This window comes from Peromyscus eremicus, chromosome 23 (assembly GCF_949786415.1).
Source record: "Peromyscus eremicus chromosome 23, PerEre_H2_v1, whole genome shotgun sequence".
Lineage (NCBI taxonomy): Eukaryota > Metazoa > Chordata > Mammalia > Rodentia > Cricetidae > Peromyscus > Peromyscus eremicus.
The window spans coordinates 6,042,031-6,060,230 of NC_081438.1; the positions used below are offsets into that span (position 1 = coordinate 6,042,031).

The following is an 18,200-nucleotide window of genomic DNA, read 5'->3' on the forward strand; positions in this document are numbered from 1 at the left end:
GCAGAGGGACCGTGGTTCGTGACATGGTTTCTGCATCAGATTGTCTGTGCACATGCTTGCCGGTTGATTTAATAAGGACAGTTCTTTAAAAAAGTACTATGGTAACCACAGCAGTGATGTTGCATTTCTGTTTTAGCCCTTTCCAAGTCACTAAGCACATCCATGTGGTTGGACGACACATCTCTGGGAAATTTTCATCATTTAACATTGAAAGTCTACACCATCCTTTTATTTGAGTGAAATAATTAAAATTAGCTTAAAAAAAAAATTCTATCACATTTCAGGGCCACTCCCGTTTGACATTTTGCCCATCTTAGAATGGGTGTTTTCTTATAGTTTCCACTTTTTTTTTTTTTATTTTACTAGAGTCTTGCTACGTAGCCCAGGCTGGCACTGAACTCCTTATCCTTTTTCTAGATGCTGGGATCACAGGCCTGTACCAGCCAACTGGCTGCACTTGTTAACATTTCAGTTCAAGTGATACAGATGAGAATGCTTTATATATATAATATATATATATATTATATACAGACACATAGACATGCATATATAAATATATATGCATCCTATATATGTGAGTAAATAAAATGTAAATAAAATTTATATAAAATATATATATATACATTTACATTTTTGTCTCCTAAATTCACATGTCATCCATAGTGCTGTAAGAGCTGTAGTGCGGGTTAGACCAAAATAAAAGTTAATAATTTGCAAAATTAAAAGGCTTAGCCTACTCTCTTTTTACCTTGTTGATTGTCGCAGACCCGAGACTATTCCAGTCTTTGAAAGGTCACAATTTGGCTAGCATTTGACCTTGTTTTCCTGTAGTAATTGTTTACACATTCCCCACGGGCGGAGTAGTCGGAGGGAACTAGATTAATGCTGGGCACCTTTTTGTTTGGTTCTGTGTGTTGCATTGAATTGGAGAGATGAAAGATTGTCAGTCACCCCACGAAAGAGGAGTTCATCAGTTGTAACTATGGGATTGTTCCGAACACTGATAATTAAAAAACAGTGTACCTGATATATATGGAATCTGCAGTAAATGAATGCTTACGTTTTGAAGAATGGATCCGATGTGCTCAGTATCGCCTGCTTTTCTGTCCCTCCCTGCCGCCCCCGCCCCATACACACAAATACATGTAGACATCAATGTCCTGTCCCCTTCCTCCTGCCAGGCTGTAAAAGCCAGCACAGAGGCCACGGAGCTCCTGCAGAACATCCGCCAGGCAAAGGAGCGAGCCGAGCGGGAGCTGGAGAAGCTGCACAATCGGGAAGACTCTTCCGAAGGCATCAAAAAGAAGCTGGTAGAAGCCGAGGTGAGCGGGGCCCTTTCCTCAGCCCGGCTGACACCGGCTGACCTTTAGACAGACCCTGGTTATGCTGAGGCAAAGAAACTGTAACCATCACCTGCTCATGTCTGACCAAACTTCTTCCCCTCCGAAGATCCCTTCCACGCCGGTCTCCGCAGCTCCGAGGCGAGCGATGCCCGGACGGGTTGTCCCGACTGCTCCCCTCCGGCCTCCGGACTGATGCGGGTTCTATTTTCTCTAGGCTCACTGGCGGCTGCTCCCAGGTTTTCCTTTTCTTTCCTGTGTTTTGCTGTCTCTAACACGATGCGGATCTAACAGATTGTTCTCCATGGCTTCGCCGCTACCCTGGGCCTGTCCTTTGGGCCCTTTCCCCGTCAGGTTCTTTTGTTGTTGTTGTTGAAATCATTTATATAATTATACTGAAAATCCGAGTGGCTTTTCACTGTCAGAACTTAAACAGTGCGCACCAATAGAGAGAGTACAAAGGAGACTCCGTTACCTGCCTCTGCCTCTCCGCTGCCCTCCCCAGTGTTTGTCTCACTACGTCGATTGTGACATAACCAGCTCACTGTCCTGTCTACCCCCGGGTCTTCCACTTCCCCATCACAGTCTGCATGTGACCGACTCATGGCCGTCTGGGGTCTGTCCTCACCTGCATTCCTGGCCGTTGCCCACTGTTGTCCTGAAATCCCAAGTGTGTGTGTGAACAGTGCCTCAAGTCCAGAGTGACCCCAACACTGTCTCCGGAAACTGGCTTTCCTTTTTTAGTTTCTTCATGCCAGCTGGGGCTAGCGGCATTCTTCTGGTTGTCCCATTCTTGAAACCGTGGCATCATCTGCTAGTCCGTGACCATTGCCCTTTAGTGAACCACTGAGGCCTGTAAATACAAACAAAGCTTACTCTCCTCTTTGCCCTCTCTGTAGACTGCTCGATGGTCCAGATCCCTTCCCCTGTTACTTAAGCCGATGAAGTGGTTTCCTGTTCTCCAGCTCCAAATCTTCCCTCCCCCCCACCTAGTTTACATAGGATGAAGGCTGGAGAGATGGCTCAGCGGTTAAGAGCATCTGGCTGCTCTTCTAGAGGTCCTGAGTTCAATTCCCGGCAACCACATGGTGGCTTACAACCATCTGTAACGAGATCTGGTGCCCTCTCTGGTCTGCAGACATACATGCAGACAGAACACCGTATACATAATAAATAAGTTAAATCTTAAAAAAAAAAAAAAAAAAAAAAGATTCGTGGACCCCTAGTACTCTTGCCCCATCCCCAGCCTTTGAGGGTCTCTGTATATCTTAGGTGCACCCTCAAGGCTGGGTGCACGTGAGCCCCATGGAACAGCCATTTGACCCACAAACGCCCCTGTTTTCACTCACTCTTCCCCAGTGCGCTCCGGGTGCTCCGTCTGGGCTTGCCTTGGGGCTGCTGTTGCCTTGTGACCGACCACCTCTGTGTTTCTTTTGTTCATAAGACTTGTGTGTGTCGGTGGCCTGCTCCCCCATCCCCGTCCTCTCCTGCTGCCCTCCCCGCTCCAAATGCTCTGCAGAGCTCATGCCTCTTCACCCCACGCCTCACCTGTGCGTTAATTGTCCCCCTTCCCGCCCGTCAGTCCCCACAGTACGTTGTGCCTGTTCGCTTTGTGGCTCCCCCCACCCTAACCTGTGTTGTATTTGTTCGTCGTTTGTCTTCTCTTTCCAAGGGCAGAGTGACATCATCTTCCTCTCTGTATTTCCCATGATGCCTAGTGTGGTACTTTGCAGATAGTAGGTGCTTGGTAAATATTTGAATGAATGAATGCACTCTTGCAATCCACGCAGCTGAGCACCCGAATTCTAGACTTGTCTTCCTCGCCGTTGCTTCAGGTGGCCAAGATTTTTTTGTTTTCTTCCCGACTCGAGTGTCTGCTTCTTGAGGGCTCTTTTCCTCAGCGCAGGTGGTGTGCCCACAGCAGTTGCTCCATTAAAACTCTCTGATTGATTCACGACCTACAGGAACGCCGCCATTCTCTGGAGAACAAGGTAAAGAGACTAGAGACCATGGAGCGTAGAGAAAACAGACTGAAGGATGACATCCAGACAAAGTCCCAACAGATCCAGCAGATGGCTGATAAAATTCTGGTGAGCAGGAATGCAAGTTGCAAAGTTCAAAGATGAGAGGTCAGAGGTCTCACAGGGAAGGGGGCAAGAAGGCTCGAACGCCATCCCATGGGAGGTGTCACCTAGTAGGTGAACGGAGAGAGGTGGTTTCGGAGAGAGCCACGTGGAGAGTAGCACGGATGAGCCAATACTGGACATTTCAGCACCGGTAATAGACCCATCATTGCTGTGGCTGTTATTTTTCTGTTCGCTCTCACCTGGCATTTTAAAGAGTGAAATCGTGCATTTGTGGGTTTCTTTTTTTTTTGTTGTTGTTGTTATTCTGATAGTCTCCTCTTTGTAGAGTTTTGTTTGGCCATTAATGTGGCAAAAACCAGTGCAGAAATCTACTGGGGTTTCAGACTTCTAAGGCCAAAGCCCGGATTCTTGCTTTTAGAAACGAAAGGAGTGAGTCACTGGGATTGTTTTCCTCAGAGTAGTATCTGCCACAGATCGTTGTTCACCCACTCACCGTCTCCGCCGGGTTGGCTGTTATTAGTACTTTACCCCATTGCCTCAGCTGGAGCATCTTTTTTTAGGTCTGTCATCATTCGGATTCTGTCTTCGGCACTGATGACCAAATTAACTTAATCAGGGAGTGTGCACTTGGGTGGCTGAGACCGTAGATGTGAGGATGCGCCTCCCCGGCTGGGGGGTGTGGAGTGTGTGTGGGGTGGGGGTAGGGTGGGGGCAGCACCTTCGAGTCTTGCTCCCAAAGCCAGGAGTTTGATGTCATATTTAAGAGGCTCAGCGATGGCTTGGGATTCATGCACAACCCCCTTTTGTCCCCTAGAAGGAGGTGGGGCGTGTAACTAGGCCACTCGGTCTCCCCTTTCGTTTCCCCGCTTCTGGGAAATGAGGTGCCCGCAAGTGTATGAACTCGAGAACGGCTGACTCATAGGCTTGTCTAATAGCACGTGCTACCAAACTCTTCAACTCCTGAGCAAATGGATGAAAGAGGAATCGGTTAAATCGTTGGCTTTGCCTCCCGGTCTTTATATTTATGTGCGTGTGTGTGTGTGTCTGCACACAAGACAAATGTGATTGTCTTCTCTCTTCTGATCTCTTGTTCTGTCATCAAAATCTCTCTTGGCTGTTGTCAAGCACGTGAATTTTACTGTGAACGAGGGTAGATCCTGCCACTGTTACCCCTTACATGATTAACAAGCAGTTAAAGAAGGGCCTGACTCTTGTGGTTCCAAAGTGTTTCTCTATTTAATGGCGATGTGTTCATTCATTCATTCAACAAATATTTAATGAGCTTCTACTATGTGCCAGGCACTGTTCCAGGAGCTAGAACTCTAACAGCGAACACCAGTAACTGTGTGACATAAGGAAGAGTTGCTCTGATATGTAACGTAAAAGATATGTTTTTAAAAATGACAACAACAACAAAAATATAAATCTACCAAGTAGCGAGGCGTTAGTCGGATTCGGGATTGTCAATTACCGTCCATACGGTCGGTCGTCAGTCTCAGCTGTCTGAGTGGTGGGTTTTTATTTTAACCTGTCTTTAGATTTCTATCCCCACTGCTGTGCCGTCTTCTGAGGACTGAGCCTGAGAAAAAGACGATCACCAAGTGACTTGTAACCAAATAGTAAAGTTGCTCTATCCGAATGTATCTCGTCACCTGCCCAAGTGCCTTTGTGTGCGGCTGGCTGTGCCTTCGTTTTAACAGTGTGCCTCTTGCTCAAGAACCCTGCGCTCAGGCTGCGCCGTATGTGGGACGTGGCCCAAGAACGGTCCATCGAGCGGTCATACATACAGTGATGATGCTGGCAAGCAGGTCCCCAAATGTCCTTGCTTTAAAACGCTTGCCTTGCCGATGAGAAGTTTCAAAATAGCTAACCGGGGCCTCATTACGGCACCGCCTGCTTTAATCAAAGGCCCGCGGTCCTTTAGTGAACGTGCACAAAGCCCACAACGTGTTTTTATTAATTAGACTCCCGTTCACATTCAGCTTCCCACGAGCACATCTGGTAGATTGCAGTGGGTTTTGTGCACCTGGTCTTGTGACTGACCATTTCAATGGCCCTCCAAGCAAAGCCTGCATCTACGGACTCGTGGGCTGTTGTGTGCATGCGACTCTCAAAAGTACACTCCCCCACCTTCCGTCTTGTGGACATATCCCATATAATTTCCTCATTCTTCAAAACTCCTTGTCATTGTTTCCACTTCACAGAAGGAAATTCACAGTAGTGTGAAGAGAAGAGAACTTGGGAGTCATGGCTTCGATGTCAGTAATTAACTAATGGGTCCAGAGTCCTGGCTCAGATGCAACTGTGTCTGCATTTAGTGTGTCTTTTAGTGAATTGGATGCTGTGTTTCCTCAAAGGTCGTTTTAAAATACACAGGCAAATGAGTTGGTATAATTTTCAAATGAATCACAATTTTGTTTAAAGGCAGAAAAAGCAGGAAAGGAAGCGAGAGAACCTTCAGCTTGAGCTGCGTGTGTGACTCCAGCTTCTCTTCTCGTGTGCACGCATGCGTTTTCATTGTAACTGCCCGTGCTTCGTGTTCGTCTCCATTCCCAACCGTTAGCGCTGCTTCACGTAAACATTGCATCACGTGTCCATCTCCAGTGTTCACACTCTCCACATGCCAGTTACAGTAATCACTCAAAACGCCACGGTTATTTTTATACTTATGCTAATTGTAACATTAGCTTTCCTTTTTAGCGAGGGTTCTTGAGCAATGCTTTTATGAATGAGGAAGACCCAAAGTATTGTTTATCTTCATAATACATTAAAATCTTTTTTTTTTTTTTAATTTAAGGCGTATGAACATTAACAATGAAAATAGCCCAAGGCTAAAGACAGTGGTCAGGGTCTCTGTGCCATGCTGAACTCTCGAATGTCACCTTGTTGCCTTTATTTCTCTGTATAAAGTGGAGCTGCTGCCCCTGTCTGACCTGTCACACCAACTGATCCTGCCTCACAGCCCACCAGCTGTGTCTACGTGTGTGTGTGTGTGTGTGTGTGTGTGTGTGTGTGTGTGTGTGTGTCTGCTGTGTGTCTGCTTGGACTTGGGAGAGCCAGAGCCACACAGTGGCGGGTTTCCTCCCAAGAGCCTTAGTCTGGTACTGGAGGAGCAGCGGCTGCCTGTCCCCCGCGGTGCCTGTAGCAGTCCTGTTTCTCTGTGAGTGTCTCGTGTGCAACGGTGCCCTTCCCTGAGCACGCCTGACTGACTGTTGTTTTGTGTCCAGGAGCTGGAGGAGAAGCACCGGGAGGCTCAGGTGTCAGCCCAACACCTAGAAGTACACTTGAAACAGAAAGAGCAGCACTACGAGGAAAAGATCAAAGTAAAGCCACCCTCTTGGTCTTGTCTACAGCCTTCCATAGCACGCGTGTGGCTTCCCCACGTCCTCGGGCACTCGGGCTCACTGCTTGCTAGAGCAAAGGGCGGGCGGTTTAGGGTAAACGCTGTCCTTATGCATGATGCGAGATGAAGTTCAAGTCTGGAGCTTAAAGTGTTCTTCATTCCTATTGTGGTTCCATCTTTATTTATTCATTTTTAACCCACGGTGATTCAGGGCGTGATTATTTAGATTTGGTCATGTATTCTTTGCTTTTAATTTTCTTTCTGTGCCTCTGACTTCGTTCAGTACCTTTTCCTTTTGTTCAGAGTACATCCTTGAGAACTTAATTTTGTGAAGATCTAATGTTGTTCTGAAAACGTGTTTGTTTTATCCTCATTTAATTTTTTTTTAAATTTGTGTGTGTGTGTGTGTGTGTGTGTGTTTGAGTTGGGTATGTGCATGTGAGTGCAGTGCCTGAGGAGGCCAGAAGAGGGCATCGGATTTTTCTGGAGCTGGAGTTACAGGTGGTTATGAGTCACCTGACGTGGGTGTTGGGAATCGAAGCCAGGTCCTCCACAAGAGCAGCCAGTACTCTTAACCGCTGGACCATCTCTTTAGCTCCTTAGTGTCATTTTTTAGAAATGGCATAGATTTCTGGTACAAAATAATGGCATTCATCATGACATTTTTTTACATGTCTAATCATCTGCTTTTTTTCACATCTCTTCCATTACCCTCTCCTGTGTCTTCACCACCCTTGTTGGTTTCCTTCAGCCTCTCAAACAATCTTCCTTCTACTTTTGTGTTATATATTTTTTGAATGTGCATTTTAAATTAGTGTATTTGTTGTATGTAACAATGTCTATCCCCATTCCTTTTTTTTTTTTTTTTTTTTTGGAAAAATACTTTTTATTATCTGAGAATTTGACACTTGCATATAATCGTACAATGCATTGTGATCATTTTCACCCGTACTTTTCCCCCAACTCCCTTGTACTACCCCCAACCACTTCCCAAGTTCAGTTTGTGTGCCCATGTACACATGCCAGCCTCATTCTTAGGGGTACCATGTTCTCCACTGCCTGCTACGACACTCCATGCCTGCCCACCCCCACGGCCATTTGGCTTTTATTTTGAAGTCATCTGTCAATCTTGCTGTTATCTCCTTGAAAATGAACCTAAGCGTGTGTGTGTGTGTGTGTGTGTGTGTGTGTGTGTGTGTGTGTGTTTCCTTCTGTTTTTAATTCTTCTGAAATCTTGCTCTGAGTTGTCGGGATGTTGATTTCCTCTAATTTATCCCACTTGAAATTTTGAGTAGATTGGCACATTTGTACTCAATACCCAGGAAATTAGTGTTGAATATGTTTCAAGTATTCTTTTGCCATCCATCTTTTTGTCTTTGCTGCCGTTTTTAAATAGACATGGGCTAGAGCTCCTGGAATCCACCCTTTCCCTTGTTTTCCGTTTTTGTCTCTCTGAGCTATACCGTAGGTAAGTTCATCTGCCTTGCTTTCCACTTTGCTAACCCTCTCCTAACTGTGTCTAAACTGCCAACAAACCAACCTATTGAGGTTTTAATTTCAGGAATATGTTTTATTTCTAGGCAGATGTTCTATTTGCTTTATTCCCAAGGTTACTAGATTATGGAAAATATTTCTGATTCTATATGTTTACCTTCAGGTTTGTCTCTCTTGAACCGAATTAGGCATGGCTCTCTGATGAGTAGTGTTTCGAAGACTGGCTTTTCATGCCTCCCTTGTTCTCTGTCTTGTGATGTCTGTTTCCTTCCATGTGTCTGTCAGGTTGCCCATTTCAGTCTTCCTTCATGCTTGACGCTGTCGACAAGCTTCAGTTCACTTGGTTCAGCAAATGCCTCCAGTTAGAAACAGCTTTGTTTTAGCTGTTCTTTCTTGTTCTGCTTTTGCTTGGCTTTTGGTCTGAAATATTTTCATTCTCCTGTCAGCCCCGCCCCGCCCCCACCCCCTGAGAACTCAGCCTAGGTCACATGACTTTGGTCATTATATCGTAGTTGATGTCTTCTCTGCCCAGACATTGCAAGAGGCTGTTAGTGTTTGTGATGATCCTGTCCTGGGTTTGTTTGCATCATCCGCATAAGAGGTCCTCTCTTGGCAAGTCCAACACGTATGTCCTCACCCAGTGCCGTCGCCATCACCGCCCCGCCATCTCTCTTACCTGTGGCAATTTCCAGTTACTTTTTATTAAAGGCCTGTAGAAAATGTCCAGATGTGGCCTCAAAGGCAGTGTAACCTCTTAAATTTATCGAGCTCAACTTTTAGTTTAGAATTTGTGGTGGTTTCCAGACTTTAATATTACGACTGAGACTCTACACAGTCGTCTCCCAGCACGCCTGCGTGGTGACAGTGACCACTGTGTGGAATCCACTGGGCGGTTTGAATGATGCTGCTGAAGGGCCCGGCAAAGCCATGTCTGTCTCACATCTCTGTCCCCATCTACGTGATCCTCTTCCTGCCAGTTGAACCGCGTCAAAGCCGAGATGCTTTTGTTCTGGGTGGAGGCTTGTCCCTCCTGGTCCACATGCAGGTCGTATGGGGACCCATCGCTGCCAAGAACAGTCATCCTGAGCAGCCATCTTCTCTTACATTAGCACCCTGGAGAGGGGGGCGTCCTTAGCCTGGGCATTGTGTGTGTTAATACAGTATCTGGTCCCTTCTAGCTAGACAGAGCTCTTTTATAGAACCCAGGGAATGTTCAGGAAAAGCTCTGTTTTCTTCTGCCTTCTCTACTGGGATCCAGACAAACTGTTCCTTGTGAACTCTTCTGTATTGTGTTCCTGGTTGCTGGTTCCAGCTTCTGTAAGGCCATTTTGGTCATAGCTCTGATCATACCCTGGATCCACTGTGTTCTTGCTCATAATTTTAGAATCACCCTCAGACATCCAACGGAACAGTCACTTTATTGTCCCACTGAGTGCTCTGCTCCCTCATGACCCTGCCCGCCACCTTCCGGTCTTCTCCACCAACTTTCATTCTATTTTTCTTTTTTCTTCATCAGTGAATTCTAGATTAAAGCCCTCTTTGATATTTGTTCTTTCCTTTATCATGTGGACCCCTTCCCTGCTGACTGGCTCTCTTTTAGGGACGATGTCCCTAGAAGCCGCAGAGGGCCCCCTCACAATAGACATTGTGGGAGAGGCATATTTCAGATCCCATCTGTGACCCCGATTCTGGCAGCTTTATTTCCAGTCTCCTGTCGGAGGTTGGATGGCAGTGGGTGTTACTCACAAAAGCAAAGTGCATTCTTTGTGGTGAGGAGCAGAGGTTCTTGCTTGGTCAAAGTCTCGGGGAGCTCAGTGTCCTCTCTGTCCCTCGGGGTTTTGGTGATTAGGAGGGCCGAATGCCTTGCAGAACATTAGGTCAAGCTGATGGTTGGTGACACTGTTACTGTTTTATTTTCCTCTTCGGGAATAGGTGCTCACAGTAGCAAAGCAGCCTGAGCCCTGAGAACACAGGATTGCTTCTTTCTTCCTGAGAACAGTGTCTTTTTCCAGGGACTTTTGATCCTGGTTACATCAGAGGAAAAAGGCATCTTCGCCCTTCTCTCTTATGTTATTTCCCACCCACATACAGTGGGCAACACCCTCTTGTCCCTGGCTGTGGCAGAGCATCAGCCTCAGTCACCCAGACTCTCTGGCCCTTCAGCTCTTCTCTTTCCGAGATGCACGGCTTGGGAGTCTCCAGAATGCATTTTGTACAAATTAGGAGCAAGGCGTGTTCTGAAAGCCACTGGTATATTGGCTGAGAAAAACACCCCCAGGTAATGTTCTCAGATGCCAGGAGCCTCACTGTCTAGGCCTGGGTGCTGAGTGCTCTCTCACTCTCTCTTCCCACTCGTTCTGGAGTCAGCTTCGTTTTGGTCATAGCCCTTCAGTCTTTGGAACTACTGCCTGACTTTACGACAGGCTCCTCATCCCCATCCACCTGTCTTTTGGCATTTGGTGGCGATGCTCACTTCTTCCTGTCATCCTGGTAAATAAATAGGCTTCACCTTCTCTCTGCCCCGGAGTCTGGAGGCCCTGGCGCCTCTGCTGCGCCCTCCCCCAACCCCCACCCCCAGTTTAGCTTCCCGGGATGTTCACTTCTTATGTCTCCGTAGGTGTTGGACAATCAGATAAAGAAAGACCTGGCCGACAAGGAGAGCCTGGAGAACATGATGCAGAGACACGAAGAGGAGGCCCACGAGAAGGGCAAGATCCTCAGCGAGCAGAAGGCGGTAGGTAGCCAGACTCCAAGCCAAGTCACTCCATCCCATCCGGTAACTTGTTCTCTCCACGGCATCGTACGGGGTTTATGGGTACTAGGAAGCTCTGTCAGAAGCTACTTCCTGTCCCGAAAGAACAGTGGCCCATTTATGCTTTGTGATAACTATCACTGCAGGGTGGTCCTTCAGAATGCCTTGGACAGCACCCAATGGACCTCAGTCTCCCACATGTCTCCCTTTTTTAAATTTGCTGATTTCTCTCCCTTCAGACTTGCTGGGGCATGGGACTGGCCTGTGATGCATGTAAATCCATATTATCCCAGACGCTCATGGGGGCTTTCCACCCCAGAATCCCCAAGAGAAGGACTGGGATGTAGGTCAAGCTCGGGCACTTGCGTTGTATGCATAAGGACACGGGGTTTGATGACCTCCTCCCCTAATCTCTCCAAAGGAGGGTCCTGTCCAAGTTATATTTTTCACCTGACCCCACCCTCAACTAAGCTGAGAAAATGCTCATGTAGAGAAATACGTTATAATATTTATGTAGCTGAGTGTTCAAGTTCAAAGCCCCTAAAGGCCCAGGTTGTATGTAAATGACACTGGAATGTGCAGAGACCTGCTTCTGTGCAGGATGGCAGCTCCCAGGTAGGCCTGCTGTGTGTTTTTGATACAAGTGTGGAGACGTCAGTTTCAGTTGGAAAAACAACTGAATACTATCCATATTCATCCGTTCATCCATTGATGAATACCATCCATTGAGCAGCGACACCTGTGACCTTCAGGGTACAGCCCCGTGGAGTCCCTCTGGCCCACCGGTGGGCGTTTGTAAGGGTGCTTTCAGTTTGGCTCCCAAGGCTCACCTCCACCCCTGTCTGCCGTGATCGTCCATGTGTGAGCTGTCAGGTCTCCTGTGTTTCAGATGATCAACGCTATGGATTCCAAGATCAGGTCCCTGGAGCAGAGGATTGTGGAACTGTCTGAGGCCAACAAGCTTGCGGCCAACAGTAGTCTCTTCACGCAGAGGAACATGTAAGCATGATTACTGCGCTAGCCTCCGCTCTTCTTTTGTCTGATGGAACCGCGGCAGGTTTAGTCACGTGTGCGTGCATCGGCTCAGCCTTCCTGTGCACACGTGTGTAGTTTTGCTCTCCTTCGAATGTCTCACTCTTACGCGGCCTTTCTTTTGAGTCAGGCATCCTTTTGGTTTTTTTGAGACGAGGATTCTCTGGGTAGCCCTGGCTATCCTGGAACTCAGTCTGTAGACCAGGCTAGCCTCAAACTCAGAGATCCGCCTGCCTCTGCCTCCTGAGTGCTGGGATTAAAGGCGTGCGCCGCCACCACCTGGCATGAGTCAGGTGTTCTTAAGTACCTCAGATTCCCGCCAGACCACGAGTACTTCGCTGTGGCTGTGAGGCTGGTGGAGTTTGGTTCTGGAAAGCTGCTATCCCTGATCCCCATCCTGGCCTGCTGCTGTCAATCACAGGAGGCGACCCTGTGTGCACCTAGTTCAGCTGTTTGTCCTGCTCTAGGGAGCTATGCCTTGGGGGTCAGCAAGGGTCGGCCACATTCATAAGTGCTCCGAGCACAGTCTCCCTGCCTGAAATGACAATCTCCGGGAATGTTTTCCCTTGTCTCATCCCTTCAGAGATCTTTGGAAACATTCCCGTCTTACTATGAACCAGTCGGGTAACCTGCTCTCTCGTCTTGGGTTCTTGGTTCTGATACTTGTCGCAACTGGCGGGAAGGCGAGGAAGCACCACAGAGTTCTTGAAGGAGCAAAGTTCTTTTTTCTCAATTGCATCGTCTTTCACAGCGTGTGCATTATGAGCTCTCAGGGGGCCACTTCTACTCTGTGTATAGGCTCTAAAAGAAAAAAAGGAAAAGGTCTACCCAAGGATTGAAATGTTAGCATCTGTTGCTTGACCATTCTTAATCCAGTAGGTGAGGAACTCAAAGCACCCATGACTAGAAGGGCCCCAGTTCTTCGTGCTATGCCCATGCCTATGAGGCTGGATTAGGAAGGGCGATAGCCTTGTCATGCCTACAGCCCACTCACTGAAGATGCACCTTCTCACTCCCATTTCTGCCCGCCGTGCCAAGGAGACATGTTTACCTCTGATGATTCTGTTTGGATTCCCCCCCCACCCAACTCCCACCCCTACCAGGAAGGCCCAGGAAGAGATGATTTCAGAACTCAGGCAGCAGAAGTTTTACCTGGAGACACAGGCCGGGAAACTGGAGGCCCAGAACCGAAAGCTGGAAGAGCAACTGGAGAAAATCAGCCATCAAGATCACAGTGACAAGAGTCGGCTGCTGGAGCTGGAGACGAGGTTGAGGGAGGTGAGGATGAAGGGTGGGTGGTCGCTGGAGAGGTTTTGCTGCGGGAATCCAGTCCCTGAGCCAGCCAGCTTCCAAGTGTAAATCAATGCACACTAGAGGCCTTGCACATGGTGACTAAAAATATAGAGTGGGCCACATGGTTCCAGGTTTGAATTCACCTTTATTTGTTACTACTTTAGAAAACAGTATTGTGTGTGTGTGTGTGTGTGTGTGTGTGTGTGTGTGTGTGTGTGTGTGCGCGCACATGGATGTTTGCACACACCACAGCATGCCTGTGGCGGTCAGAGGACAACTTTGGGGAGTTTAGGTTTCTCCTTCTACCACGTAGGCTCTGGAGATCAAACTCAGGTTGCTCAGGCTTGGCTACACACACTTTAACCTCTTGCCAGCCCTCTAGTTTTCTGTTCATAGCTAATATGTCTGTGCTTCAAGACTCCTTAGCTCTAAAGTGTCAGTGGTGATGTCTCTCCCTTTTAGGGCTCTGGGGGGGTTGTATAGATTGGTGCGTCTGTCCAACAGTGGCTGAGCAGTTCCCCCTTCAGCAGGATTTAGTGAGGGCCACGAGATGTACAATACATGCATGGGCTGGCTACAGGCCTGTGACTGAGGCAGAGGTCTGTCTCATTCTGACAGGAGATTGAAAGACAACCAGGTTAAAGTTTGCCTGATGGAGGAAAACTAGGAAGAAGCCATGCTTTTCAGAGGAGAATATAACCAGTCTGGTTGGGAATAATGCTGAGTTTCATTAAACCAGAGTGTTAGATGCAGGTATCGATTGTGTATTTATGAAACACCTACTGTGTGTCAGTCAGCTAGTAGCCAGTGTATACAGCGGTAATATCAGATGACTGTTCCTGACCTGGGCAGGGGGTGGTGGTGGGGTGGTGTCTAGTGAGCTGGTCCCAAATAAGTGAGACTGGAAAGCTGTTCTTTAAAGTCAGACACCTGGGCCAGGAGCGAGGACAGTGTCTCGTGCATAGTAGGTCTGTCAAAGAGCAGCTTGTCTGTCTCAAGGAAAAGACTGCCGAGCATTGGAGGACGAACCAGTGGAGAAGGAATACTCATGGCTACACGTGTCTGTTTAAACTGGGCTCCAAAGACAGACCCTAATCCCATTCCCAGGGCTTGTCAAGGTGTGGGTGCATCAGTAGCATCATCCAGAGCTTTATAATGCACTCTTTGGTATTGTCTTCAGCTTTTTATTGCAAGTTCTTTGAGACAGTGACCACCCTGTCTCAGTCTCCTGAGTCAGCCGTAGATGTGAGCCACAAAGCCTGGTTTACTGTTTTTAAAAATGGAATTGCAAAGGGGAATGGAGTTTGCAGTTTTTAGGTTTTTGTTTGTTTGTTTCTAACAAGTACTCTGTATGATTGCATCTGGGAATCGGTCTCACTTGAACTATCCGGGCTACACTTACATTTTTCCCAGTAGAGTCAGCCGTAAGGGTGTTGGTGCAGACACCCAGACAGACAGGCACCTTCAGGCTGTCTTTCCTCTTTCCTTTCCACATAGTCTGTCTTCCGGAGCCTGCAAGTGCAGTAGGTCTCCTCGGGGAAGCTTGTTGGTGTTTCTTTCTTGAAGAGCTCACTGCTTCCCCCACCCCCAGGATGATAGGAGAAACTTAAAATGTTTCAAAAGAGGCTCAGAGCTCTCGTTCTCCCTGGGAGGTTCGGACTTTAGCCCTAAATAGAATAAGGCCGGTTCATCTTCTCCAGGCGACATGCTGGTGCGAGATTCAGGGCAGAGGCCTCAGCCCCAAGTCTGTTCCATCTTAAAGGGCCCCGCGCTTTTCTTTTTAGCCCCGGTATACAGGTATACAGTGGTAGCTCCTTCTGTGACACTTTCAGGACTTCTGGGCTGTGCTCTGAGTGTCCAGCATTTGGCTCCCTGACCTCTCCCCGACTCACTGCCGCCCGTGTCTCATGGTTTTGCCAAAGGACATCTGGGGAATTTTCAGGCTCACTGGTGCAGTCCCAGCCTGCACTGACAGCTGGCATTTTAATGAGACAAACAGTAAGATGTGGTGTTTGCAAACATGAACTCCCACCATACTTCCTGGGTTCGAACGCCAGCCCTGCCATCTTTTTATTTTGTGTTTTCTAAAAGCTGTGTAACATTTGCATAATTGCCTGATCTCTGAGTGCTACAGATTGCTTATCTGCGGAGTGGAGGTAACAGTAACACCTCCTTCATCAGGTTCTTGGGGAGCTGCTCCGAGCGAGCGAGCGAGCGACGCCAGTACCTGGTGTCTCGGAGGAACATCACCCTCGCTGTGGTCACTTGAGGATCTTGGCCTCTTGGCTTCGGCCCTCACCAGCACGTTAAGGACTGGCAGCTCTAGACTGGCAGCCACAACCAGGCTGTTCTCTTGGGTGTCTGAGCCCTTGTTGCAGAGGACTTTAGACCTCTGCACTTGGCCTCCCACGAGGGCGAAGTTCAGTGTGTTCGTACGTTGGTACTGACCCGCTCTTCCCCCACTGGCCCTCTGCCTCTTCTGGAAGGCACCCCTTTGGAAACACCACAGATACCCAGCTCTCCTCTCCCCTTTGTTCCCTGCCCCGTTCAAATTAGCCACACATCTTGTTGGTTAAATCATTTGCCATTCTTTCTTCTCTTTGCTCTGGTGACCTGGGACTCGGTTGTTACCTTGTCTGGGGTGCCTTCTCTGCTGGCTGTGTCCCCATATCCCCCCCGTGGGTACACTGAGTTCATTCTGTACCCTTGTCAATCCCCATAGATAGGCCCTGATCACGGCAAGCATCTCCTGCTGGTTTGGCGTGGTCCTGGGATGACTGTGTCCATGCCGGTCGGGTCACCTACTACGCTCCTCTTGCTGTCTTCCATTCCTCTTGGGACGCCTCACTTTCCCTGTCTGTAAAAAATCCCAGTCCAACTCAGCCAGGGCCTTGTGCATGCTGGGCTCCAGCAAGACCCTGTGTTAGGTCTCCCTTCCCCATCTGATTTGACTCCTGTAAATTGTTACTGTTTTTTTTACCATTTGTTTTTCTTTATGTTGATGTGTTTGTGTGCATGTGTGCCATGTAGCTGCAGTGCCTGCAGAGGCCAGAAGAGGGCATCCGAGCTCCCGGAACCAAAGTCACTTGCTTTGTCTTTCCATCTAAGTCCATCTTCCTGAACCTGCTCTGCCCAGGTGGCTCATCTGGGCGCTCAGTGTCCCCGAAGCCTGTTGCTCTTTGAAATCAGTCTGTGCCTACCGAGGCCAGTGGAGGATGTCAGGTCACGTGGAGCAGCTGACGTAACAGGTGCTTGTGAGCTGCCCGATGTGGGTTCTGGGGACTGAGTTCAGTCCTCTGCAGAAGCAGCAAGTGCTCCTCCCTGCTCAGCCATCTCTCCAGCCCTCTCCACTTCCAGCCCAACTCCTGTAGATTCTTAGCAGAATTTCAGAGATCTGGAGTCAGCTTCCATAACTCGGCTGTTTCTACCGAGTTCTATCGTGCCCCAGCTATTACATGTGACTACAGAGTGAGGGTGGTTGATGTCATCTCTCTCCTCAACTCGAAGGTAGAGACTGTCTTGCCTCTCCATAGTCTCCTCCACACCAAAAGAGCTCCTTAAATTTTTCTAAAATGAATGCCTAAAACATTGAGTAGATGGATGGATGGATGGTTGGGCCGACAGAGAGAAGATTGCTTACCTCAAAATAGGACATTCATGCAGGGCATGTAATGTGAATAAATCAGCATGAGAATATTTAGGGGAAATGGAATCCAGCCCCTTGTGGCATTTGCATTCTAGTTATAAAGGTATCTTTGTTATTAATAGGAGTTATTTATATCCACTTACCCTTAAATGTTTTTCTCACCTAGATGATGATTAGAGTTTTTATCCGAGACTCCCACCGTCTTGTCTTTCTTTGGAAGCTTTCCTAAGCATCTGAGTTTCTGTGAGTTAGGGGTGGTCACTGGGTCATGGCTGTAGGACTCCCCTCAGTGATAGACAAAATCTTAGCTGCTCAAGTGCCCTTTGGAAGACGGAAGCATTTTCATATCACCCACACACATCTCACATAAAACACCACTGAGATGCAGTTACTCTCCGAGAAGCTATACTGGACGGGTGGTGATGATGCACGCCTTTAATCCCAGCACTCGGGAGGCAGAGGCAGGTGGATCTCTGTGAGTTCGAGGACAGCCTGGTTTACGAGCGAGTTCCAGAGCAACACAGCTGCACAGAGAAACCCTGTCTGGAAAACCAAACACACAAACACACACTACATTGTCCTGTTCAGGAGAAGATGACATTCTCTGTGTGTCGTGTGTTCAGGCATGTTCAGTACAGACGCAATCTCTCTCTGAATATTTTCAGTCTATAGTTGAATGAATCCACGGAGGCGGAATCCAGGGGAGAGCTCACTGCACATCCGGCTGTGTTTCTCAGTGCTGTTGCTCTGAGATGCACGTCGTCCCCTCTGACCAGGCTGAGCTGTCGGTCCGAGACCAGGTCTAAGCTTCCGGCTCTGCTGTGTCTTCTCAGTCTCTCTCCACAGTCCACTGAGCGTGTATCTCCTCCTCAGGTCAGCCTGGAGCACGAGGAGCAGAAGCTGGAGCTGAAGCGCCAGCTCACGGAGCTGCAGCTGTCTCTGCAGGAGCGCGAGTCCCAGCTGACAGCCCTCCAGGCAGCCCGGGCGGCCCTGGAGAGCCAGCTCCGCCAGGCGAAGACGGAGCTGGAGGAGACGACGGCAGAAGCGGAGGAGGAGATCCAGGCACTCACGGTTAGTCTGCGAGCATCTCTGGCAGGTTCAGGAGGTCTTAGCCGGGATGAGAGTAGGCGCCAAGTGTCTTTGTTTACTCTTAGAGATGTCAGGAGAGGGAGAGATAAAAACCGATTCATGGGTGTGGATAGTGGGTGGAAAA

The 18,200-nt window shown here is 48.3% G+C and overlaps 1 protein-coding gene across 1 annotated transcript in view; it reads left to right on the forward strand.

The window, feature by feature from the left end:
* Positions 1-18,200, forward strand: part of Cit (citron rho-interacting serine/threonine kinase) — a 177,383-nt gene that overhangs the window by 101,560 nt on the left and 57,623 nt on the right. The window contains 7 exon segments of the mRNA XM_059248795.1: positions 1,182-1,322; positions 3,305-3,430; positions 6,655-6,750; positions 10,882-10,998; positions 11,906-12,015; positions 13,152-13,326; positions 17,861-18,058. Of these exon segments, the coding sequence (XP_059104778.1) occupies positions 1,182-1,322; positions 3,305-3,430; positions 6,655-6,750; positions 10,882-10,998; positions 11,906-12,015; positions 13,152-13,326; positions 17,861-18,058 (963 nt within the window).